Source organism: Equus przewalskii, chromosome 19, assembly GCF_037783145.1.
Source record: "Equus przewalskii isolate Varuska chromosome 19, EquPr2, whole genome shotgun sequence".
Taxonomy (NCBI): Eukaryota; Metazoa; Chordata; class Mammalia; order Perissodactyla; family Equidae; genus Equus; species Equus przewalskii.
In genome coordinates, this window is record NC_091849.1 from 53,545,050 (window position 1) to 53,571,994 (window position 26,945).

General features: G+C 34.6%; 1 protein-coding gene across 1 annotated transcript in view; it reads right to left on the reverse strand.

Moving 5' to 3' along the window:
• Window positions 1-26,945, reverse strand: part of COL21A1 (collagen type XXI alpha 1 chain) — a 174,389-nt gene that overhangs the window by 96,413 nt on the left and 51,031 nt on the right. Inside the window, exons 2-7 of the mRNA XM_070584816.1 lie at window positions 21,931-22,056; window positions 17,815-18,366; window positions 3,856-4,024; window positions 3,546-3,762; window positions 2,432-2,605; window positions 1,102-1,179 (exon numbers count right to left, since the gene is read on the reverse strand). Coding sequence (XP_070440917.1) covers window positions 1,102-1,179; window positions 2,432-2,605; window positions 3,546-3,762; window positions 3,856-4,024; window positions 17,815-18,366; window positions 21,931-22,018 — 1,278 coding nt within the window. The 5' untranslated portion in view covers window positions 22,019-22,056. The remainder of the gene's footprint in view (window positions 1-1,101; window positions 1,180-2,431; window positions 2,606-3,545; window positions 3,763-3,855; window positions 4,025-17,814; window positions 18,367-21,930; window positions 22,057-26,945) is intronic.

The following is a 26,945-nucleotide window of genomic DNA, read 5'->3' on the forward strand; positions in this document are numbered from 1 at the left end:
GTGGATGTGAGGATTCAAAATAAACCAAGTAATGCTGTGCTTTTATGATACGGGTAGGTAATGGTAAAGGGCATAACATCGATGCAGAGATAGCAATACAGTACGTACAATGCACTCTCAAAATGCAATAACTTATTCATACTTTTAGGAGAGATTTATATTGCAAGTTATAAGTATTTAAAAGAAAAATTATAGCGTTTAAGCAATTACCTATCTAGAAAACCCAGAATGAATCATTTCTAAAAGTTTCCATCTTTGATTTTATTTTAGATCTTTTAAATGTGCTGTCCTATGTCAAGTTTTCAGAACATGTAGATTCACCAGTTATTCAGCTTGATGGAAAAAAAGGAGATGATGACAGCATGACCACACAAACTGAAAGAACCATGTAGGGCTTAATATCACTGGGAATCGACATTGCCAAAGAACTTCACAACATTCTACCTTACTCGCATTAGCAACTATATGCCATTGTTTGCCCAGGGGAAAAGGAATTGATTTTATACCCACACATGTACATAATCATACTCTATAACATTTTAGCTTGTAATCTTTTTACTCTTAACACATTCATGAAAATAGCTAAATAAATAGAAATGATGCTTCTATACTTGAAACATAAGAAAATCTTACTTAGGTAACAACAACAACAAACTATATGCTCATTATAGTTTAAGAAAACGTGCTGGTGAACAGAAAAACGACTTATTTCCTACTTTTCAGAATGGTTCTGTGTGCGGTATCCGGTCCACACATTTAATTAGGTATACAATTGCATTTTACACACTGGATATTCAGAGAAAGAATCACACATTTTTCTAGAGCGGGTTCAGTCCTGCTTGAGTATGGAACAATCATAATCGGAGATGATGTGGAAAAAGGCATTTCCTGTGGTCTTTCATTCACACTTGCAGAGTAACACGTTATCATTTTATTTCACTATGAGCATCATTTTAGTCAATGTAACTTTATTTCCATTGACAATTGAAAAAACAAATTAACTTTCTATATAAAATTAAAGCTTACATATTATCTGCTTTTTATTTATTGTTTGGAAAGTACTGAAGCGACACTTGGGAAGAAATAATGCATCCTACTCACAAATCCAGGAATCTCACATGCTGTCTCTCGGTTGTTCTGTTCTGGGTCACAGTAGATTCGCAACTTTTGGACGTCAAACTAGGGACGTAAACCAAATGGAGTTAAAGTTGAGGCACAGGCTAACCGTTCTATTAGAGCGATTCAGATACGCAGACACAGTCACTATAGTTAGCAACTGTGTAAGGTTTAGATCACAGTATTTAGCTAACACAATAAAAATGCAAACTGAGTGCCCAACATACAGTATAAGGATGCGATGCAGCATAACTCCTCGGGAAAACTTCTCTAGCACCAAAAACAAATCTCGGATTTCCTTCAGGGACCCAGTGGAGTTTTTTAGTAACCCTCTATTAAGAACCAGCCTAAAGAGCATTCTCTAGGTCACAAAAGCTTTCCCAGGCTTTCTGTGTTTATCCTAAATCTCTACAACATTCCTGATTGCATTGGGTGAGCTCAAGATGCCATTTTTAGTCTCAGAGATTGAGTTCCTGGCATGGAGCGTTGGGCGCTGAGAAGGGCCTGCATGTGTTACCATTTAAATATTTACTACAATTTGATATGTAACATTAATATATAGAGACCATGTGTGTAATCACACATCTGAATGTGACAGTCTCCTCTTAATAGAAAGAGTGGGAAAGACATACCTTTCAAATAAAGGATTGTAAAAAAAAAAAAAAAAAAAGGCAATCTTTTACATATACACTTCTCAACCCACACACAGATACCAAAAAGTTTAAGAGATATCAAAAAGTTAGTTTTGTGCATGAAGAATTCAGACATGTATTAATCTAATTTTATCCTCACAGCTGCAAAGAAATTTCATAACCCCCACTTATAGTTCTAATCATATTCCCTTTCCAAATTCATTATTTAATCTATGCTTCTCTTGAGAAATATGAAATTAATGTTTCATATGAATGCAGAAATTGACCCTGAACCCAGGGGAACATTTTTCTAAGTATTCTTTTTTGTTTTTTTTTTTAAGATTGGCACCTGAGCTAACAACTGTTGCCAATCTTCTTTTTTCTTTTTTTTTTCCTTTCTGCTTTTTCTCCCTAAATCCTCCCAGTACCTAGTTGTATATTTTAGTTGTGGGTCCTTCTAGTTGTGACACCTAAGTATTCTTATAAAATAGATTGTCTAATTTTGCGTTTTTATACAAACACACTATCACACAATTTCACTAATGAACTGATCACATTTTGACTGCATATCTGAAAGGAATTCACAAGTAAGTGAAATACTGTTAAATGTGGTAAGCATTGCCACAAAGGCCAGCAAAGCCTGCATTTTATACAACACAAAAAGCAAATCATTATTTACCCACCTGAACAGTTTCTTCTTTCCCAGAGTATTTTCCAATTTGGGTTTGCCCACTGATAAAGATCCCTAAAACTGGATGTAAGGGCTTGTTTTCAATTTGTAGATCATCGATATACAGAGTTACATCCTGTTCTGTTACTAAGAGACGAATTTGATGCCAGCCTTCATCAAATAATGTCTACAGGAAAAAAGTATAGAAGACGCATAAATAAAATTCCTACCAATTTTATTTTCTTTGTTCCCATTCCCTCGCTGCCAACCATAAATCCACACCACACAGATTAGTTCTATTATATACTAATTCATATTCACCTGTCAATTCTTATAGAACCTACCATATTGCCTTTAGTGAAAATGGCAGACAACAAATTTTTTTCAAATTTCATCTGCTTACCAAGTGAAGAAATTGTGTAAATGCATAATTTCACATACAATCTTATACACTTCCTAAATTATATAGTATACTGTTAGACTATCACAATTACAATAATGATCAAAACTTAATTGCTCTTATCATTGTATCTATATCCCGAACACATGACTTGGAAAGTACACATTTATTTTTAGTTTATGATTTTACTAAATATATATTCCTTTGTGGGGAATAAAATGTCTTCCTAATTAGTGTGAATTTTGCATCCTTTATCTGCCTATATTTAATGTTCTAACAATTATGTCTTTATTTCGATATCTTTTAGGACATGGCAGTGTAAAACAACCAACATGGACTCTGAAATTGACCAGACATAAATTCAATTTCTGATGTCACCATTCACTAGCTGTGTTACTTTGAGGGGAAACAGTATCCTTGAACCTTGGTTTCTTTGTCTGCAAAATGGGAGCAATGGGGCTTTTTCCTTGGGTGGCTATTATAATTAAATGTACCTGGCACCTAGTAGCAGACACTCAAAACAATGTTAGTTCCCCTCACCTGTTAATCCTATATGAATTAAGAAACAATTTTCCTTCCGTTGTTGCTTTTACTCAGTAAAGCAACATTAAAATATGAAGTCAGTATCTTTTCTCTCACGTTAAAATCATGGCTCTCTTTTCCCAACACATACAAATCTGATGGTGATTCCCCCATGAATACCATAGTCATATCCAGGAATCTTTACCTTAACTCGAGGGTCAGCAAAAGTGACCACTTGTGAGCCATTAATTATGCTGGTCGTCGTAAATAATAATGTTTTATCCACACCATTTAAGGTAACTGCAATTTGTGGCCTTCCATCGATGGTCAAAATTCTCCATAAGTCCCACATTTTCTTCACCTTAAATCTCTGAGTGGAGACAAATACGTACGATGGAGGAAGACCTTCTGGGAAAACATTGCTAGAAAAAGAAGAACATGTGTAAGCTTAAGTTATTCTCAACAAGTCTACAGTCATATCCAAAAAAACAAGTTGTATAACACATAACATTTACCTTGTGAATTCTGATAAATCAACTTTGGATGTTACTTCATATCCTTTTATCTTTGTTGGTGAAAGCTGGATTCTTTTCTTAACCTTTTTCTTTACATCCAAGCCTAAAAGAATATCAAACCCTTTCTCATCGCGAGCTGCCACTGGAATTCGTGTTGGACAGACAGATTCTACAAATCAAAAGCAAAGGCAGTAAAAGTCGATTAATCATGGATTACTCCCACAAGAAAAGAAAATCACGGGAGAAATATTAGGCAACATAAGAATAATAAAATCTATATATGCACATAAATGTATTTAAACGTATTTTCTGACAAAACATGTGGGAGTGTTTTTGCCACTTGAGAGTGAAGTCTCAATTGTCTTTTTTACCCCCAAAAGGGGATAAAAGTAAAATAGAAACGTAAGAGGAACATTTGTTAATAGATTGTTTTAAGGGCAACATTATGCTGAAGTTTATAATTCACTGTTTTGAATAGGAGGGAACCAGTACCTGGGGGATAGGAAAGCACTGGAACAGGATTCATGACTCTCATCCAGGATTTTCTATGAATTAGTCATGTGACCTTGGATAACTCTCTGAAATTTGTTGGATCTAGAGAAGAACTCTAAGATTCCTTTCTTGCATTCCTTGCATTTTAGGGATAAAAATTAAGTGTCATTTCTTATATTCTTTCCAGTTCTAGCAGTTTATAATTCTACAGCTCAAACAGCATGGGGTTCTAGTACTCTGGAAACAACTGAACTGTGAGTCTTTTCTGTTCATGGAAGTCCTTCAAATTGGCTATTATCTATGAGGATTTATACTATATATTATATTTATCATATTTACAAATAAGTAAAGACCATGTCCTTAAGAAGAATCATTAAAGTTAGCATTATCAGTCACCTACATAAATTATAAAAGTATGATATGCTTTTCACTTCACTGCTCTGGGAAACTAGTGTCTCAAATTATGTGGAAATATTTATATGGTTGAAATTTATTAAGCTGTTATGCTGTAGAAATGTTGCAATAGTTTCAGATTCTTCCAAGGCCTTCATATAATATACACATCGTGCATGATTGCTTATATTTTACAAGACAGCTAACAGAAAAAAACAAGAACAAACTCCACTAAACACACTTTAAGATAATCACTTTCTTTCATAACATTAAGGGGAAAGAATCATATTTGTAATACAAGAAAAAGTAATGAGATGGATTTTATTAGTCCAAAATGAACAGTCATGACTCGTACCATAGAATATTGCAAATATAAAAGAAAGGTTTGATATAAATAAAATTAGAAGGCACCTTGCCAACTTATGACCAGCTATTTTCATCAAACTCTGTAATCTGAAACTTATTTTTCTCAGTCAGCGGTAAGGAGTGAAAGGCGGCGGAGAGAGAGATCAGAAGAGTTGGTCTAGCTGAAGTCTCTCCTCATGAAAACATGAGGAGCAGGAATAAGTGTTCCCAGTAATGCTGTCTTAAACAATTTAAATCATAAATCAACAAATAAAATTAAATCTTTCTTGTCTTATGATGCAAATTTCTCTTTTTTTTTTGGCAGGGGGTGGGGTCTACAGCAATCTATGAAGCCTCAGTTCAAATGCCTTTGATTTAAAACTGCAAAAGAGAGAAGTTCAGCTGAAAAGAAAACGTGTTCAACATTACATCATAAGGGTAATTATTGCTGCTTTGAATTGCTGCTTTGATTTGCTTTACAAAAGAAAAGTCACAAGATGTCAAAGATCTCAGACTTAAGACAAGAACCTTAGGTTTAGACCTAAGCCTCTCAACCTTTCCTGAACCTCTGGATTCTCATCTGTGAAGTGAAAATAACGACCTCCTTCACAGTGTTCGTCTGAAGATCAGATATGATATATGGGAAGTGCTTTGTAACTCCAAAATGGTGGGCAAGGACAGAGGGTAAAGCAGGTATTGTGTTCATCCTTTTTCTATTAAAACATCCTTCCTGCTGTATTCTAATCCCCCAAATTTTATAGGAAACATGGTGGCACAGTTTGTGAAATCAGCAATGTCAATTAATGGTCACAACATAGCCATATTTTCATTACTCTCTAGCACATCTCATTAGAAAAAATATATTTAAATAATTATGTGTATATATATATATATATATTTTTTTTTTCCCCCCCTGAGGAAGATTTTCCCTCAGTTAACATCTGTTGCCTATCTTCCTCTATTTTGTATGTGACCCACAGTATGGCCGCTGGCAGACGAGTGGTATAGGTCTGCGCCCGGGAACCCAACCCAGGCCACAGAAGAGGAGCACACCAAAGTTAACCTCTAAGCCACCGGGATGGCCCCATAATTATATTTTCTTGAAGGAATAATTTTTGTTCCCAATTTTCTTACCTACATGGAGAACAATAATATATCCTTACACGTGGGAACTAAAAAGAAAAATGTAGTGAAACTGCTGAAATACAGTTTATATGTTTGCATATACCTAGCTGGAAGAAACAGATAAAAGAAAGTTTCTTTATATAAAATGCTACTTTGATGATCAACAAACAATTTTTGCACAAACTTCAGGGAAAACAAAGGTAAATAGTTAACTTCCCCATTGTGTAGAAAAAAGAAATATATATATATAAGTATACAACCACATCCAGAGAGGGGGAATGGAAACTGGAAACAAAAACTGGAACTTGGAAGTTATCATTTTAAGTACCAGGAAAATCCCAGGCTAAGAGAGACTCAGTTGGGAGCTTGCTATAACACCTCCAACAGGTAAGTAGAACAATCTAGATAAACCAAGTTCGCATAAGGGAGTGCGTTCAGGAGCAAGGGCAAAACACAGAAGACCTAAGTTCACACACGGTTTCCTACACAGACTACAGTTATAACTTCATTTTACTCCAAAATGTTCAGAGAGCATTGGGAACAAGAATGTTTTCTAGGATGAATACAGATTATTCCATTTATTTTGAGCACTGGTGTCCGGTAATATTTGTTTTCCTGTTAAATTTCAGGGCTTAGTAATAGAAGTAATTCAGTCTTATCAAAATAATAAAAAAATGTGTTTTATTTAACATCCCACCATGGATGGGGACACAAAAACTGTATATATCTTGAGTCTGGCCATGGCAATGAAATATGTCCAGCTACACCTTTCTAGTTATAAGTTAATATCACAGAGGCACTGATGAACACACTATTCCAGAACATATCTAGCCTAGTTTCCAAGTGCCTACTCAGTCCAATTCCACATTGCCAGGTAGTTTGTGTGTCAATCCTCTCCAGAAGTCGCATATTTTATTGAGACCTGAGGAAGTCTATCAAGGAAGTTGCAGTCAGAAACTAAAAGTAATTTCACTAATCCAGACCTGATTGTCCAACAAAACAGAGTGGTCCATGATGCCTCTGGTAGAGCTCAGATCTGTGCAAGTCAACTTCTTCATGCTCTCCTGGATTGAACTTAGCTTTAATGTAAGGCAAACAGGAGTATATGTGTCATTGATACACACTTCCAATGGTGTTCAGTGGCATTTAATACATTTGTCTTCCTGAACATCCCTTCTATCATCGTGAACTTTAATATCGTGCACAAGTTCAACAAAAAGGAGGCACAGTCACCATCATTTCAGTTTAGTACCAAGATTGTGATGACTGAGACTCCATCACATCATATTGGAAATACAATAAAATAACAATAGGGAAACCAAAACAAATTATCCAAGTAGAAATCCTCTTGCCAAAGATTAGGTAAATAACAAGGAAAACAGCACCAACTTCATACAATTTCTTTTCTCATTACAGATTGAATGATCTCATTCTCCTTTACCAGCAAGTAATCCCATTGTCTTGAAACCTTGGTTGATTTAGAGTTAGCAGTCCTCTATCTGAGGAAGGTGTCTGCCAGATGCACGCTGACAGAAAACGGGCATATTAAGCATAGATTTTCGTAACATTCCATTCGGTGATAAGTCAATGGGAAAATAGACTCTAACTAGCCCTTAGCACAACTTGTGTACAAACCAGAAAAGTCAAAATCTTTTGCACCAGTAAGAGCCTCACTTATCATAGATATATTACTTTTTGACAATAAGAAAAAAATATAAGAAATGGAAATCCATTTGGCTTAGAAAATAGTTACATAATTTTAAAGGCTTAAAAATTATAAAAATAACATCTGGTTTTGCCATTTTTCATTTTAAAAGCATTGATTATGTGGTGAAATTGTTTTTGTTATTCTTTCCCGAGTTTGAGTACTATAGATGGAGGAAAGGTAATGTGTTTTGCCTTTCCACATATCCAGACAATAGTACGTGTCCAATTCCTTTACCTCATTCTTTACTGCTTTTTTTTTTTTTCATTTTTAATTTGAATAGGAAGAACTTTGGTCAGAGATTACAGTCATGTATCATTTCACATACAAACTCTATTTTTTTTTAACCAGACATCCAGGCATCTTAATGTGTCCCTTCGCCTCTCTAGCACACTGATATTAACACTCACAAAAAACAGTTTATGTCATCAAGGTGGGAGTCAGTCCCTTAGCCCAAAGTCACACTTTAAGGAACTGATGTTGAAAAGTCAGGAATCAAACCCAAATCTGGTCCTGACTCCAGAAACTGGGCTGGGCCATCATATAATCATATGGCATCAGGTTTATAGAAAAAACCATGAGCAGATAGTGCTTTACTTTAACAGATATTGTGCTTACTGAATTTTTTAAAACTTTTTTATCAAGAGACAACCTACATTCAGTAAAAATGCTCTCATCTTAAGCACACAGCTCAATTGGCACATACGTATACACTCATTTAACTAGCACCCAGATAAGACAAGGAACATGTCCAACACCTTAGAAAGCTATTTATGTTCTTTCACAGACAATAACCACCACCACAGAGGCCACCACTGTTATGGTTTCTATCACCATTGATTAATTTAGTTTTGTCTGTTCTTGAACTTAATATAAATGAACCATACAGTATCACTCTTTTATTTGACTTCTCTTGCTCAACACAATGTCTGTGGAATTATCCATGCTGTTGCACATAACAGTGACTTGTTCTTTTTGTTGCTGTGTAGTATTCCATTGCATGAATTATACTACGATGAATTTATCTGTTTTCCTGTGGGCAATCATTTGAGTTGTTTCCAATTTGAGCTATTTTTAATAAAGCTGCTATGAACATCCTGGAATATGTATTTTCTTGAAGATATAAACTTATTTCTCATAGTCCATTATCTAGGAGTAGAACTGCTTTTTCTAGGGTAGCTGTGTGCTTTGTCCTAGTAGATACCGCCAAAAACTTTTCCAAAGTGGTTGTACCAATTTTCACTCCTACTATCATGCCCCTCGCCACTTTAAAAGGATGGAGGTCTTATGAGAATAAAATATATAGTTAGATGATAGACATTATACATAATATTTCAGAGAGAGAGAAAGGAGGGGAGAATGGGCTATTCATACAAGTTTTAAACATTCCTAAAGAAAATTATTCTGAATGTTTTCTTGTTTATTCCTTTCCTAGAAACAATTAATTTAAACAGCTGCATCTAGATCCAATCATAAACACTGATGGCAAGGTCTATACTCTGTAATTCGTATATTTTCTGAATCGTGCCATAGTCATTCTACTCTTTCTAGTGAATACCTAAGCACAGCTTTTCACATAAAATATAAACATATCATGGTTCTTTATTTGAAACACAGCTCTAGACTCTCTAATTAAATGAATGGAAAATTCATCTTTTTTGATATACCACAAAACCCTGACAATGTAAGTTGCCTTCAATTCAGATTAGATTCAAATTCTTTTAATCTGAAAATAGAATACAGAGCAATTCCCCTGAATATCTGATGAAGTTTTATGAAATATCAGACCAATCCTATCCCATCTGCCAAACTTCACCCCACTTCCCACCTCTCATCTCCCCCCGCCCCAACACAGTGGTTGGGAATTCATGCACATGTATAACAAGAGCAGAGAGGCAGAATGGAACAGAATCAGTTTAGTGTGAGAGCAGAGAAATTAATCACAGATATGTTATTAAACCATGGAAGCTAAAATATTCACCACCTCTAAAAACATCTTGGTTGACCTGGCCATGGCTCCTGATATGTGTACCCTTAACCTTTGTGACTTCTACTGAAATGCAAACTGAACTGAGTAGGGTAGGGTAATATACCAGGCCATTATTACAAAGCATTATAAGGCTTGAAATAGGTAATCATATTATATAGCAATCTCTAAGCAAAGAGTAGTAGAAAGCATGAGTAATTTTTAATGGGAGGAAAAGAAATTCAGGAGAAGTTCTGAACATCATTCCAAGTTAAAGTGCAGCATGGTGGAAAGAACTGTAAGGACAAAAGCTCCAAAGATTTTTTGGATGAAAGATGCCAAAGTTCCACTCAGGCAAGCAGTCTTTCTCTCCCCCTCTCTCAAAGAAGATAAGGCTAAGTTTGCTCAGCTAATTGCCTTCTGTTCTCTGGCTTTTAGCCCCTTTTGAGCAAGTCAATACCAGATACTCTTTTAAGAAATAGATAAATTTCCTGCTTCATCCAAAAGTCAAGATGGTGGAACACGGAACAGTAAGAAGAAACAGGCAGTTTTCTAGACCCTGTTCTTTAATTACCCACATGTGCAAAGGCAAGTTCAACACACCCAACTTAAAATATGAGTCCTGAAATTCAGTAATTCAATTCAGGCTCTTGGAAGCCCTTAAAGACACCTAAGGAAGGTATATTCCAGGGCACAAGGGGAAATTACTTTCTTTCTCCCTCCTAATTCTATGGCACCAAGCCCATGCCTGGTTGACTCAAAAAAGGAACAGAAGAGTGACGTAAGCAAGATGGTGGAAGATGAAGTCCCAGCCCACACCACTGAAACACTGATTTAACAATAGTATATAGAGCAAAATACCTTTATGAGAATTCCAAATTCCAATTAGGAATTTGAGGTACCCCAGGTGAGCACAAAGCCAAGAACAGCCTCATTGAAACAGATAATAACAGTAACTTTACTTTATACACATCAGTGCCTCCCCCAAGCCTGAATAAATAAGTTCTAGTAGAGAATGCCCTAGCTTGTGATGTTTTCTCACAAAGAAAAGAGTTGAATGTACAACCAATGCTCCAGCTTTCCAGAAGGCTGCCCAAGAGACTGGTTTCTCTCTCACCTCATTTGGAGCACTGAAGGAACTTGAATCATTTGGATGCCTGGAGGCTGCTAAGAACAAAGAAGAATGGAGAGTAGCTTGTGGTAGCTGGTATGGCTCAGCATGATCAGGAGAACACATGCAATTTGAGGCTTCTCCCTCAGGAGGAAGAGAAAAGAGTAGAACATGTATCCAGAATTCCAGCTTTCCAAGGGCTGCCTGATGGAATGATATTGGTTTTGCCTGACTAAGGATGCTGACAGGGAATCAGAATACCTTGGATGCCTGGGGGCCACTGAGAACATGGGAGCATAGACAAACTTTGGCTACAGAACTAGAGAATTTGAAGTGCTTCAGACAGACACCAAAGGGAGGGAGAGATTATGAGCTCCTGAAAAAGAAACCAGCAAGGCTCTCTAATTAAGAAATTGCCCACATAGGCCCAGGGAAATAACACCCCTCCCCCCCAAAAAAAAGGTCTCAGAGGCCCCCAGAATCTCAAGCCAGACTGATTGGTGAGGGACTTCCCCTGTACAAAACCAGTTGGTAAAGACTAGAGAGATGACTTTTTCTAAATATGTCGATCCCAAAACAAAGCTATGAGATACACAAAGAAACAGGGAAACATGGCGCAATTAAATGAACAACATTACCCTCTAGGTACTCACCCTACAGAAAGAGAGATACATTATCTTACAGAACTCAAAATAACCATCATAAAGATGTTGTACAAGCTCAAGAAAATGATGCATGAACAAAACGAGAATATTAACAAGAAGAAAGAAAATATAAAGAAGAACAAAACAGAAATTTTGAAGCTGAAGAACTACTGAAAAATTGACTGGAGGGTTTCAAAATCAGACTTGATCAAGTAAAAGAAAGAATCAGCAAACTTGAAGATAGGTCATTTGAAATTATCCAGGCAGAAAAACAAAAATTTAAAAGAATGAGAAACATTGAAGGAAGCCTAAATGACTTATGAGACAACATCAAGTAGATCAATATACACATTATGGGAGTTACCGAAGAACACAAAAAGAGACAGAGTTTATTTAAAGAAATAATAGCCAAAAGCTTCTCAAATCTAGGAAAGGAAATGGACATCCAGATTCAAGAACTCAAAGAAATCCACATCAAGATACATTATATTCGAATTGTCAAAAACCAAAGATGAAGAGAGAATTCTGAAAGCAGCAAGAGAAAAGCAACTCATTATGCACAAGGGTATCCCAAAAGACTATCAGCAGATTTCTCAGCAGAAACTTTACAGGCCACAGGGAATGGAATGATATATTCCAAGTACTGGGGAAAAAACTTTGCCAACCAAAAATACTATATCTGGCAAAAATGTCCTTGAAAAATGAAGGAGAAATAAACACTTTCGCAGATTAAAAAAAGCTGATGGAGTTCATTACCCCCAAACTTGCCTTACAAGAAATACTAAGGAAGTCCTTCAAGTTGAAATGAAAGGACATTAAACAGCAACACAAAAGCATTGGAAAGTATAAAACTTCTGGGAAGAGTAAATACATAGACAAATTCAGAAAAGTGTAATACTGTAACAGCGGTGTGTAAATCACTTTTAATTCTGATATAGAAGTTAAAAGGCAAAAGTATAAACAATAACTATAACTGTAAAAATCTTGACAGATACACAATATAAGATGATGTAATTTGTGACATAATAACAAAGTATAAGGGGGGCAGGGAGAAGCAAAAATGTAGAGTTTTTGTATGTGATTGAAGTTAAGTTATCAGCTCAAAATAAATTGTTATAACTAGATGATGTTTTATGCAACCATCATGGGAACCACAAAGAAAATACCTATAGAAGAGACACAAAAGAAAATGAGAAAGGAATCAAAGCATATCAGTAAAAATCAGTGAAACACAAAAGAAGACAGCAAGGGAGAAAAGAGGGACAAAAAAAGCTATAAGACAAACAGAATATAATTAACAAAATGGCAATATTAAATCCTTCCCTATCAGTAATTACTTCAGATGTAAATGGATTAAACTCCCAATGAAAATACACAGAGTGGCTAAATGAATAAGAAACAAGATGCAACTATATATTATCTACAAGAGATGTACTTTAGAATTAAGGACACACACAGGCTAAAAGTAAGGGATAGAAAAAGATACTCCACACAAATGGTAACCAAAAGAGAGCAAAGGTGGAAATACCTGTATCAGACAAAATAGACTTTAAGTAAAAAACTGCCAAAAGAAAGAAAGGACATTATATAATAACAGAAGAGTCAATTCACCAGCAAGACATAATAATTACAAATATATATGCACCCAACATCATAGCACTCGAAATATGAAGCAAACATTGACAGAGTTGAAGGAAGAAATAGATAGCAAACAATAATAGTAAAGGACTTTAATACTCCACTTTCAATAATGGATAGAACATCCAGAGAGAAGATCAAAAAGGAAACAGAGGACTTGAGCAACACTATAGATCAAATGGATCTAACAGACATATACAGAATATTTCACCACACAGCAGCAGAATACACATTCTTCTTAATCACAAACAAAACATTCTCCAGTAGAGAGCACATGTTAGGTCAAAAGACAAGTCTTATCAAATTTAAGAAGACTGAAATCATACCAACTATATTTTCCAACCACAATGGAATGAAAATAGAAATTAATGGCAGGAGGAAAACTGGAAAATTCACAAATATGTTAAAATTAAATAACATGCTCTTGAACAACCATTGAGCCAAAGAAGAAATCAAAAGGGAGATTAGAAAATATCTTGAGACCAACAAAAACTAAAACAGAATATATCAAACTTATGGGATATAGCAAAAGCAGTACTAAGAAGACAATTTATAACAATAAAAATCTACGTTAAAAAAGAATAAAGATCTCAAATAAACAACCTAACTTTACATGTCAAGGAACCAGAAAAAGAAAAACAAACTAAGGCCAAAATTTGCAAAAGGAAGGAAATAATTAAAATTAAAGCACAAATAAGTGAAATACATAATAGTACAACACTCAACAAAATTGAGTTGGTTTTTAGAAAATATCAATAAAACTAACAAACTTTTAACTAGATTAACCAAGAAAAAGAGAGAGAAGATTCAAATAAATAAAATTAGAAATAAAAACAAAGACATTACAACAGATACCACAGAAGAACAAAGGATCATAAGAGACTGCAACAACTATACGCCAATGAATTTGATAACCTAGAAGAAATCCTAGAATATACAACCTACCAAGACAGAATCATGAAGAAATAGAAAATCTGAACAGACCTATAACTAGTAAGGATACTGAATTAGTAATCAAAAACCTCCTGACAAGGAAAAGCCCAAGACCAGATGTCTTCACTGGTGAATTCTACCAAACATTTAAATAAGAGTTAATACCAGTCCTTCTCAAACGCTTTCAGAAAGCTGAAGAGGAGGGAATACTTCCAAACTCTTTTTATGAGGTAAGCATTGTCCTGATACCAAAGCCAGAAAAAGACACTACAGGCCAATATTCCTAATGAACATACATGCAAAAATCCTCCACAAAATACCACCAAATTAAACTCAACAGCATATCAAAAGGATTAAAAAGGATCATACCCCATGACCAAGTGGGATTTATCCTTGTGATGAAAAGATGGTTCAACCTATAAAATCAATCAATGTGATACACCACATTAACAGAATGAAGGGTACAAGTCACATGATTGTCTCAACTGATGCAGAGAAAGCACTCGACAAAATTTAACAGTCTTTCATGATAAAACACTCAAAAAAACTAAGTACAGAAGAAATTTACCTCAACATAATAAAGAGTATATATGATAAGCCCATAGCTAGCATCATACTCAACAGTGAAAAACTGAAAGATCTTCCTCTAAGATCAGGAACAAGATAAAGATGCTCACCCTCACCACTTCTATTCAACATACTGGAAGTACTAGCCAGAGATTCAAAAATAAGAAAATACTAAGGAATAAACTTAACCAAGGAGGTGAAAAGACTTGAATGTTTAAAACTACAAAACACTGCTGAAAGAAATAAAAGAAATCACAAACAAACAAAGAGCTCATGTTCATGCTTTGGTAAACTTAATGTTGTAAAAACGTCCATATCACCCAAAGTGATCCACAGATTCAACGCAGTCTCTATCAAAATCCTAATGGCCAGTCACAGAAGACAAATACACGATTCTACCTTTGTGAAGCATCGAAGATAGTCAAACTCACAGAAACAGAAAGTAGAATGGTGTTTGCCAGGGTTGGGGGCAGGGGGAAATGGGGAGTTCCTGTTCAATGGGCATATAAGTTTCAGTCATGCAACATGAAAAAGTTCTAGATATCTACAGTGCAACATTATACTTGTTGTTAACAGTACTGTACTGTACACTTAAAATGTCTTGAGAGTAGATCGCATATTACGTGTTTTTGCCACAAAAAAGAATAGAATAAAATTTTTAAAACTTTAGACTCTCAGATAAAGAACGAAATCATTGCCCATCACAAAATGGCAGTCCTGAAATGAGGAATGTATTGCAGAATATACCTCCAGGAAAATGGTAGGTCTGTGAAGATGAAATAATTCGTGTGGGAACAAAGAGGTACTAATATTTTGTTCATTGTGGATGAAGCACAGCAGAGTATAAAAAAATGAACGTAGTAAGAAAGGGTAATCCTGCTAAGCACATCAAAGTAGAAGTTAACTATTAGTAAAAAAAGAAAAAAGAAAAAAAAGAAAGACTGTCAAATAATTCAAATACAAATTACATGTCTTGAGGCTGCTGCAATATAGCAATGCATTAATTTAGTGCCTTAGTCATAATCTAATACAGTACAGAAAGTCAAGTGCAAAAAGCCCATGTATTCCATAAACAATTTCAAAAATGACATTTTAAAAGATGGCTATTGTACAGCATATATGTGAACTAAATAGTTATACAGACATTACTTATTCTTTGAGTGTGGATGAAGAAATATTTGGCAAGATTTCAAATTTGAATGTTTTTTCTTTACAGATTGTACATTTTAGCTGAAAGAATTTTTCACCCCTTTAAACACAGCTCCTCTTTCATATGTAATTTGAATTTTTTCAATAGAGAGGATGCATTCACCAAAATACACATCTACAGGAAAAGTTTCTGAAGCAGATATTTAACAAATGTATTCAATCAAATTTCTATTTTAGGATAAAAATGAATGGTAAGTGAAGTTTCACCATGAAAAGTGTATTTTAATAACAAAATATACCGAGCTTTAAAACCAAAGAATTCCAACTAGTCAGACAACTATTAAAAACCTAAGTCCCTGTTTAAGACGACAAAAGTCAACACAGCCTTCTGTTAGACACTCAAAAAACAATACTGTGATGACCGTCTGTACTTATTATTGCACCTTTTCAAAAATTTAATTAAAGAAAATGCTTAATTTTCTACGCTTTCTTAAATCATCTTAAAAAAAGTTTAAACTCTTTTTCTCTACCATGTCCCCCAAATATGAAGAAAATAGAGGAATAAATTTGTTTTCTAAGCCACAATCATTTAGAAATTTTTATATCAAATGTGAACCAACCTATTTTTGGAGTTTTTGTAAGTAAACTAGATAAGAGCCTTTCAATTTTACATGAATCTTTTTAAGGTATATGGAAATATTAAATGCCTATGGTCTTAAAAATAAAATATATGGGGGCCGGCCCAGTGGTGTAGTGGTTAAGTTCATGCGTTCAGCCTGGGGTTCACAGGTTGGGATCCTGGGCACGGACCGACACACCCTCATCAAGCCATGCTGTGGGCGGCAGCATCCCACATACAAAATAGAGGAAGACTGGCACAGATGTTAGATCAGCAACAATCTTCCTCAAGCAAAAAGAAGAGGATTGGCAATAGATGTTAGCTTAGGGCCATTCTTCCTCACCAAAAAAAAAAAAAAAAAGATATGAAAAAATTATTCTTCCCCCAAAATAATCTGAATAGAAGCATACCTATATCCTAACAGGATTAATTTTTACCAAAAATCAGAAGTTTCCAATGCCATGGAGTTATCATAAACATGAACTTAGATTTTATAGAATGACATAAACATAATTAAGGGTTGGTAAGTACTATATTTTCAAATGTTCTCTCCCGGCTAGTGGGACTTAAAGTCTCTCTCAAGTGCAGTTGCTGACATTTTTCCAGGGCTTTAAAAATGTTAGTAATTTGACCTTTGTTTTCTGAAAAAATAATGAGAGATTCCCATTTAGAATTACGTACAAGAATAGTCACTGTTATTTATATTAGAAAAACTTAAAATGAACTAAATGTATAAAAATAGGGACATTATTAAATTATCTTAGGAGATTGTCTGCTATCATGCTAATAGAGTATGAAAATTATACATATAATAGAATAATAATATGAAAATAGAGTAGGAAATTATATATACAATATTATCTTTATTTAGGCACATGAATAAACTCTCAAACATACAGAAATAAAAAAAGAGACTGGAATGAAAAAAAATGGAAAAACTCGTTAACAGGAGTGGTATGGTTTACATATATTTTTATTCTTTATGTGACTATATTTTCTCTACCATCTCCACTATAGATACGTTGTAATTGAAAGGAAAAAACAACAAATATAATAAAATATTATAGTTTCCAATTGTAGATTTTATAAGAAAGTAATTATTTCTACAAACAAAATTTATCCAGAAAAAAATCTAACAAAAATTTGTGCTCATCTGAATTCAAACATAATAATTTGACATTAAATATAACTGTCCACAGCAGTGTAAATGCACAGGTTATACCAAAATGTAAGAAAGTGCAATTATGAATTGTTTCCAAATTATTGACTTACCTTCACAAAGTTTCTGCTTCATCACCTCCCTTATTTTGGATATTGCGATATAGTCTTCCACATAAAACACGTAAGTAGATGAAGGCTTGTTGGCAATAGCTCTGAGTTCTGCCTCTTCTGTTTCTGAACCAACTCCAATAGCAAATAATATTATTTTACTTTCTCTTGCTGCTTCTGCTGCATCCTTGACTTCATCTTGGGATTTACCATCCGTAAGTACTACCGCTATCTTAGTCAGAAATCTTGAGGACTTGGCAAAAAGGTAATCAAGTGCAAACTGGATGGCCTTTCCAGTCCTTGTGTTTCCTCCTAAGTAGTGTATGGATTCCATCGCTGCCATCAGATTCTCTCCCGAATCATGGCTTCCGAGGGGAATCTCCAGGACGGGGTAGTCACTATACTGGACCACTCCAACCTGAATAAACTTCGGTCCTATGTCAAAGTTTCTTGTGATGTTGACAAGCCACTTCTTCACTATTTCAAAGTTTTCTGGGCCAACACTGTAAGAGCCATCTAAGATGAAAACTAAATCTGTCGGAGCAGTACGACAACCTAAGTGAAAAGAAAGCCATCAGAGCACGTTTGTTGTGTCAAAAGCAAAAACTGGAAGGTGCTAAACGCATCATTTTTCATTGAGCAGATGGAGGGAATCCTTTCACAATGTGTATGTATATCAAATCACCACAATGTTCACTTAAACATCTTATAATTTTTATGTCAATTATACCTCGACAGAGCTGAAACTAAAAAAAAGAAAGAAAAATAGTAACCAGTACATAGGAGCTTTGTGATTAAATAAGATATACTGCCTAGCTCGTGAAAATTCTTTATAAATGACGACTATTACTTTTGTTGATTTCCTTGAATTCTCTTGTCTTAAGGATTAATGACTCAGCTTTAAAGGTAGGGAATTTAAAAAATGCATGCTGTATATGAATATGATATCTAGATATCTCTCTGTAGGGGCAGGTATTACCATAAAGCAACATTTGATTCTAATTCCCCCCTGAATAAATGAAAACACAAAAAAATAATAATAAATGCATGATTTTCAGGTATATACTAACATTATCAAGTCATCAATGAAATACATTTAGCTTAATACTAACCTGAAATATTTACAAAAATATAAATAAATCAATGAATAGGAAGAAAGAAATTCAAAACAAACTTTCTGCCAACTCCAGGACTCAACTAGCCAATAAAGATCCATATTCTTTGATATAGTTGATAAAAGTTAATACAAACCAAGATTACCAAAGCAGTCACTCTTGCACTATGCGCAAGACAAGTTTTTAAATGTCTGAGCTCTCATCTTCGGCCAATAATGTGCTCAGTGAACCTATGCTCAAGGGTATAAAGCTATTTCTTTCTCCGTACAGATGAAGATTCTTGTTTCAAGAAACCAGGAAACTTGTGCGATCAGCACATCGTAGAGTTCTATTGGAAAAAGACTATCTTTGGTACGAGTTATATCTGGACAAATTCTAAACACTTGTGGAAAGAAAGAAAAATCTTCAGGGGGTGATGGATATATGAGGTGATGGATAAAAATTAGACTCGGTAGTGAGCACAATGCAGTATATACAGAAACTGATAAATAATAATGTACACCTGTAATTTCACAATGTTATAAACCATTATGACCTCAATAAAAAAAATACAAATTAAAAAATACTTCTGTAGTCAAAAAAAATCTTCTTAACTCTTCCACCCTATTTCATTCTTTCAGTATATGGAATCCCTACTCTGTGCCTGATATCATGCTAAGTACTGGCTTCAAAGATACATAAGATATCTCAAAATGCTCACAGTCTAGTAAAACAGACAACTGTCTGGTTAGGGAAAGTACAAAGTATTATGAGAACATTTAGGAGGGGATAGCAACCTCACTGTGGAAAGGCAGAGGTTTTGTGGGAAAGCTGATGGGCAATCTGAGATGTGAAAGGAGAGCTCTAGCCAGGTAAAGAGGAGGACATTCTCATCAGAGGGGACAGCAAGTGCAAAGGTCCAGAGATGAGAGACACACAGCCTAAAACACACACTGGTTTATTTGGGTAATTCCAATAGTTTGAAATAGCCAACAGAGTGCACTGAAAGGAACAGCTGTATTTGCCTTCTCCTTCTCTAACTTCTCCACTCAGAGTAGCAAAAATACTACTGTTTATGATCCATATGATAAGGATCACATGTCCCCAGAGATGATGCATTGGAAGAAGGCAAGATGAATCAAGGTAATATGATAGCAAATTTTAAGACTTGTGTTTTTGCTCATTTTAATGGTCTCCCTTAAGTTGTGATCAGATGTCCAGTTTAAAGTTATAACAAGGAGGATTTATTTTCTGTATATGTTAAAAATAAGGTAGCATAATTGCAAAGGATAGTACTGGAATAGAAATTGTTTAGTGGCAATTAGTATTTTTGCATCTCCTTAGGAGTCAATCAATAAATCAATCTCTCTTCCTCTTCCTCACTCCCTCCTTTCCTCTCCATTCTTTTCCTCATCTTTGTCTACTTTCATATCTGGGATGATGACAAGGCTTACACGAAGACGTCTCAGTTTTATCATTATCTCAACTCACCCATCACAATAACCAGTAAAAATAAACAACATTATCAGGAACATGTATAACAGTCAATACGTTACCAAAAAAAATCTCCAAAAACATGCATTTGTCTCAAAAATGTAACTGTGATTATGATGCTATTCCTAAGGTGCTATAAGGCAGGTGGTGGTGAAGTGCAGAAGGGCATGAGGGACACTATTCCAACAACCTCGGCCATGGTGAGCTCGGCCAGATTTCAGGGCAGGGACAGCGGAAAGGGAATTCTGCCAGAGGCAAATTTTCTAACCCATGGGAACGCAGTTCTTCTGTTATTTTTGGAAGGTGGACTGGGATTACGGGTTATGCCTTTATGGGGTTTTTGTGGGAGAGACAAAAGGACAGGGAAGTTGTGTTTGCAACACTCCTCAATGTTGCTATTCCTAAATACTATGAGACTTACTATTGTCTAGACCCGCTAGTGTTTGTTTGCCGCTCGATTCACTGGTTATAAACTCTTACAAGGTTATTCTTGGCCCTTCCTACCCCTTTCCAGAGCCACAGAGCATATATTTCATAACTCAAGGTTAGACAAGAACATGGGTACAAAAGCAACTATTGCCATTTATAAACCCCACACCAAATACCATTCCAAGAGACCTCCTCCTTAGAGAGATGAGTCACCAGTGTCATAGAAAAGGAATGAACTGAAGGAAGATCAAAAGCATAGTTCAAATACTAGTTACAGCTCTAACCAGCTGTATGACACTAGGTTAGCCCCTTAAATTTTGTGAATCTTTTTTCGCCACTCAAAAAACAGAGAAAAGAGTATTTACCTTGTAAATTATTTGGGTGGATTAAACTATAAAAGGGTTATGCAAACATTAAATATTATGGTTTTAATAAATTTTAAGCCAAGTTGAGTCAAGTTGTCAAACCATCAGATTTAACTGTTATAGAAGCCTTAATTAATTTATAGTAGGGTGTTTAGTTAATGAGTTTTAAAATATGACTATAAGCAAACTTTTTTAAAAAGTATGATATCTGTAAATGATGGCCTGTTAGAACTACAGTTAATATCACCCCCTTCTCTACTGCAAGCTTTTATACAGGCAATCAGAATAATAGTTAAATTTACTGAGATGTCCCTGTGCTAGGCCATGTACATGCATTATCTCATTTACATGAATTGTCTCATTATCTCTATGAGATAACATCATAGGATGGTCCCGATAACCATCCTATATCCTGATAACTATCCTATGAGGTAGATACTTTCTTTATCTCCATATCATGAGGCTCATGAATGGCTGCACATGAACTTAATACCAGACTGTTTATTCCAAAGACTGATTAATAGAATAAACAATTACCAGAGAGTTTTCTCAAAATTACCTCTGATGGAAGCTTTTCCTCTCCGTTAATGTGTAACATAGCAATTCATTTATTTTAGGGAATTACAGCATCAAAGAAAATCAAATAAGATTCTTAAAACCACTGCTTGAGCTTCCCTAATTTGATTTCCACAATCAACTTGTTGATAACAAAAAGGGGCAATGCTGATAGTTCTTACTTGATCTTACTTCCCCATCTTCAGCTAATACAGAATTCTGAAGAAGCAGGACCAAAACTATCCAAAGAAATGTAATATGGTGAGCCATGTTTCTGTTTTCAATCTACTATTTTGGTCTTAGGATTCCTAAAAAGAAAAAAGAAAAAAAGGAAAGTTAAATATATTAGAAAAATAAAGACAAATAGCCAGCCATTATAAGTTTAAATTTTCAAATTGTAATACCCAGTTGGAGTATACTTAATTTTTACTATCCTTAGAATTCACTTATGTGTCTAAAACAGCCACATTTTAAATATATTAACACAAGAGGACAATGAGTAGGAGCTGATAAAGACCATGATAAGTCTTTTAATTCATAATTATCTTGGAAAAGTATGAAATTTTCTAAAACTTCGGGCTTTGCCCAAAATAATTACTAGAATTCTTCCTTTTAGCATATCTTGTAGAGCCTTGTCAGATTATTTTCATTTTCTCAATGGTTGTCAACATTCTCCTTTTAAATAATGATTTGTATTTAAGAAACACTCAGAGGGTCTCTAGTAAAAATATTTATATGATAAAACTTAATGATAGGATTTAATTTTTTTAATGGGGTATAATTATAAACATTAAGATCTATTTTATTTGATTCATAACCACTCAGTTATATGACTTTAATGTCTTCTAATTTAGTCCAAGGACTTCACTGCTGGTTAGAATATGGAAAGTTACAAGCAACTATCACTCTCAACAATAAGAACATGACAGATAAACTATAAAACTTTAGTCTTTTTAAATCCAGCAGAAAAGAAAGGATTTAAAGGAAAAATGAAATAAATTCCAAGAGTTATTAATCCTTTATAAGATAGAAGAGATTCAGGGCTGCTTTCATCTCTAGCAGAGTAGGAATTTGCCACAACATGGAAGAAATCAGTTGAGGCTGGTGTGACAGATTTAGAATCCTGACGGGCCCCAGCTACAGAGCGAGTATGCCCCGACCCATGCACTTAACTGAGTGTATGGAGTAGATAAATAATACAGAGAAAGTTGAGAGCAGTATAGATATAGAACAGCCTAGAGAGATTTCCCCCCACCCAAGCCATTCAGGTACCCAGGAAATTCCTCAAATACAAAGCATTGGCTTGCTGAAGGCTCAGGGAGAAGAAACAGAATGGAGGGAAGTCGCTCCAAGGCACTCCAGTCCCTCACTACAGTGAAGAGAGATATCTCAAAAAGCAAAAAGCCAAAAGAAGGACAAGAGGGAAAAATAGACCTCAGAAATACAAAAAGCTGAAAACCATACTGACAAGCTACAAGAAATCTCCCAAAGTTCTCCCAAGATATGAGAAGTAAGAAAATGTAATTTCTGATCAGGAGAAAAACACTCAGTATAAGCAAAATCCAGAGATGATCTAAATATCAGAAATATCAAACAGAGTTTGTAAAATGGCCCTGAGAAATATGATAAAGGATCTAATGAATAAGATGGACAACAATGTGCAAAAGCATGGGAAATTCCAGAAGAGAGATGGAAACTAAAAAAGATACAAACTGAAACACTTGAATGAAAATATATCAAAAAAGAATTTATGCAATGGGATTACTTGCATCCATCAGAGGAAAACATCAGTAAACTTGAAGATAAGTCAATAGAAATTATCCAAAATGAAATCCAAAGAGGGGTGAGGGAGAATGATAAAAGGAAGAGAGCATCTGAAATCTATGAGACAATATCAAGTGAGATTGATTTTACACACAAATAATTTATTCTTCAAATGGAAAGGAGAAAGTGAATGAAGAAATATTTGAAAATACAATGGCCAAGAATTTTCCAAATTGACAAAAGCTACCAAAATCAGATCAAAGAAGTTCCATATGCCCTAAGCAAGATACAAAGTCAGTCACACCTTGGTACATCATACTCCATCAGTTGAAAATCAAAATAAAAGAGAAAATTCTTAAAACTAGCCAGAGAAAAGAGACATAATAAGAATCTTAGATGAAAATTTCATAGTAATAAAATGGGCAATGGATCAAAAAGATATAAAAATCCTCAATGTGTAGACACCTAATAAAGCTTCAGAATACAGGGACAATAAAGGGGAAAAAAACTAAAAAGAGAAATAGATAAATTCAAATCACAATGTGAGATTTTAACATCCAGTTTTCAGTAATTATTTAATTAGAAAATAAACTAGTAATGATACAGAAGTTTTGAAAAACATTATCAACCAACTTCACATAGTTGACATTTATAGAACACTCTGCCTAACAACAGCATAATATACATTCTTTCGTTCTGCATATGAAAGAGTAACCAAAATAGACCATATGGTGGAGAAAAAACAAGCCTCAAATTCCAAAGAAATGAAATTACACAGATTATCTTCTTTGACCTAAATGGTATTAAATGTGAAAAAAAATCCCATAATAGTTGGAAATTAAGCAACCTACTTCTAAACAATACAGGAGTTAAAAAGAAAGAAATCCAAGGGGAACTTTAAAAATATTTCACACTGATCAATAATTTTTTTAAAAAAATCAAAGTTTTTTTTTTAAAGATTTGTTTTCCTTTTTCTCCTCAAAGCCCCCCAGTACATAGTTATATATTCTTCACTGTGGGTCCTTCTAGTTGTGGCATGTGGGACGCTGCCTCAGTGTGGTTTGATGAGCAGAGCCATGTCCGCGCCCAGGATTCGAACCAAGGAAACACTGGGCCACCTGCAGTGGAGCGTGAGAACTTAACCACTCGGCCACGGGGCCAGCCCCTAAAAAGTCAAAATTTTATGATGCAGCTAAAGCACTGCTTAGAGAGAAAGTTTAGCTTCAAAAGCATGTATTAGAGAAAAAGAAAAAATCAATATCTAAGCTTTGACCTAAGAAGCTAGAGAAAGTACAACAAATTAAACCCAAAAAAGTAAAAGAAAGAAAGTAATAATCAGTGAAATAGAAACTTGAAAAACAATTAAAAGAATGAGTTAATTCTTAGAACAAATGAATATAAATCCTAGCAAGAATAATCAGTAAGACAGAAAACATAAATTTCCTCTGTCAATATTGAAGTAGGGGATGCCACTGCAGATCCTACTGACATCAAAAGGTGAAATGGACAAAGTCCTAGGATAAACTGCTTTTTGAAACTGGTCTAAATTGAAATTACCTATTAAAGATATTGAATTTTTAACCAAAAGTTTTCCCAAAAAGAAAAGTCTAGATACAGATAGTTTCACCAGTAATTTCTACCAAACATTTAAGGAAAAAAATAATACTAATCAAACTCTTTCATGAAATGAAATTAAGCGAAAATAGAGGAGGAATGAACTCTCCCCAACTTTTGGTATGAGGTCAACACAATCCTAATAGAAAACTAGACAAAGATACTACAAGATAAGAACACTATAGTTCATAACCCTTCATGAACAAGAATGTAAAAATCCATAATGAAATATTTCCAAGTCAAATCCAGCAGTATATAAAAAAGGTCATGATCAAGTGACATTTATCCCAGAGTTGCAAGATTGGTTTAACATTCAAAACTCAACTGTTATAATTTACTATACTAAGAAACATCACACGAACATCTCAATTTACGTAGCTAAGGCATTTAACAAAATTAAACACCCATTCATGATAAAAACTCTCAGTGAACTAAGAATAGAAGGGAACCTGATGAACGTCATCTACGAAAAATCTACGGCTACCATCATATTGAATGGTGAAAGACTGAATGCTTTCTCCCCAAAATCACTAAGAAGTTAAGGATATACTGTCACATCACTTCTGTTAAAAAATGTACAGGGAGTCCTAGCTAGCACTATATTCAAAATGAAAAATAAAAGACACAAAGGCCATAAAGAAAGAAATAAAACTGTGCTCATTTACAGACAACATGATTATCTATGTAAAAAAATTTTTTTGAAATCTACCAAAATACCAGCAGAACCAGCAAGTGAATTTAGCAAGGTCATAAGACACAAGGTTAATAGTTATTTTTTAAAGTGCATCTATATACTAGCAACAAAATTGGGGGGAAATTGTAATATTATATTCAATAATATCAAAAACATCATAAACCTAGAAATAAAGCTAATGAAAAATGTCAAATACCTCTAGACTAAAACGTAAAATACATTGTTGAGAGAAATTAAAGAAAGCAAATAAAAAGAGAGATCTATATTCATGGATTGAAAGACTCAGTATCAGTTATATATCCATCCTCCTCAAATTGACCTATAGCTTCAACACAATCCCAGCCAAACCAGTTTTTAAAGAAACTGACAAACTTATTCTAAAATTTATATAAAATGCAAATGATTTTGAATTAGAACAATCTTAAAGGAAGAACACTCTTGAATAACGAACAATCTTCATTAAGAATAACTAATTTGAAGAATCTACACTATCTGATTTTGACTTACTAAAAAGCTACAATAATCAAGAAAATATGTTATTGGTGTAGGGATAAATGTATACAATGGAACACAATAGAGTTCAAAAATAGATCCACACTTACATGGTCAACTGATTTTCGATTAAAATGTGAAGGTAATTGAATAGGAAAGTCTTTTCAATAAGTAGTGCTGAATCAACTGGATAAACAGAATAAAATGAACCTTGACCCCATGTCATTCAATATACAAAAATTAGATGAAGCATAGATCTAAATGTTAAAGCTAAAACTATAAGGCTTCTAGAAAAAGACATAGGAGAGTATATTCTCGACCTAGAGATAAGGCAAATTTTTGTAGGATACAAAAACCACTAGCAATTTTAAAAATGGATACTTTAGGGTCGGGCCCAGTGACGCAGTGGTTGAGTTCATGGGCTCTTCTTCACGGCCTGGGGCATGTGGGTTTGGATACCAGGTGTGCACCCATGTACCACTCATCAAGCCATGCTGTGGCAGCGTCCCACATACAAAATAGAGGAAAACTGGCACAGATGCTAGCTCAGGGACAATCTTCCTCAAGCAAAAAGAGGAGGATTGGCAACAGATGTTAGCTCAGGGACAATGTTTCTCAAGCAAAAAGAGGAAG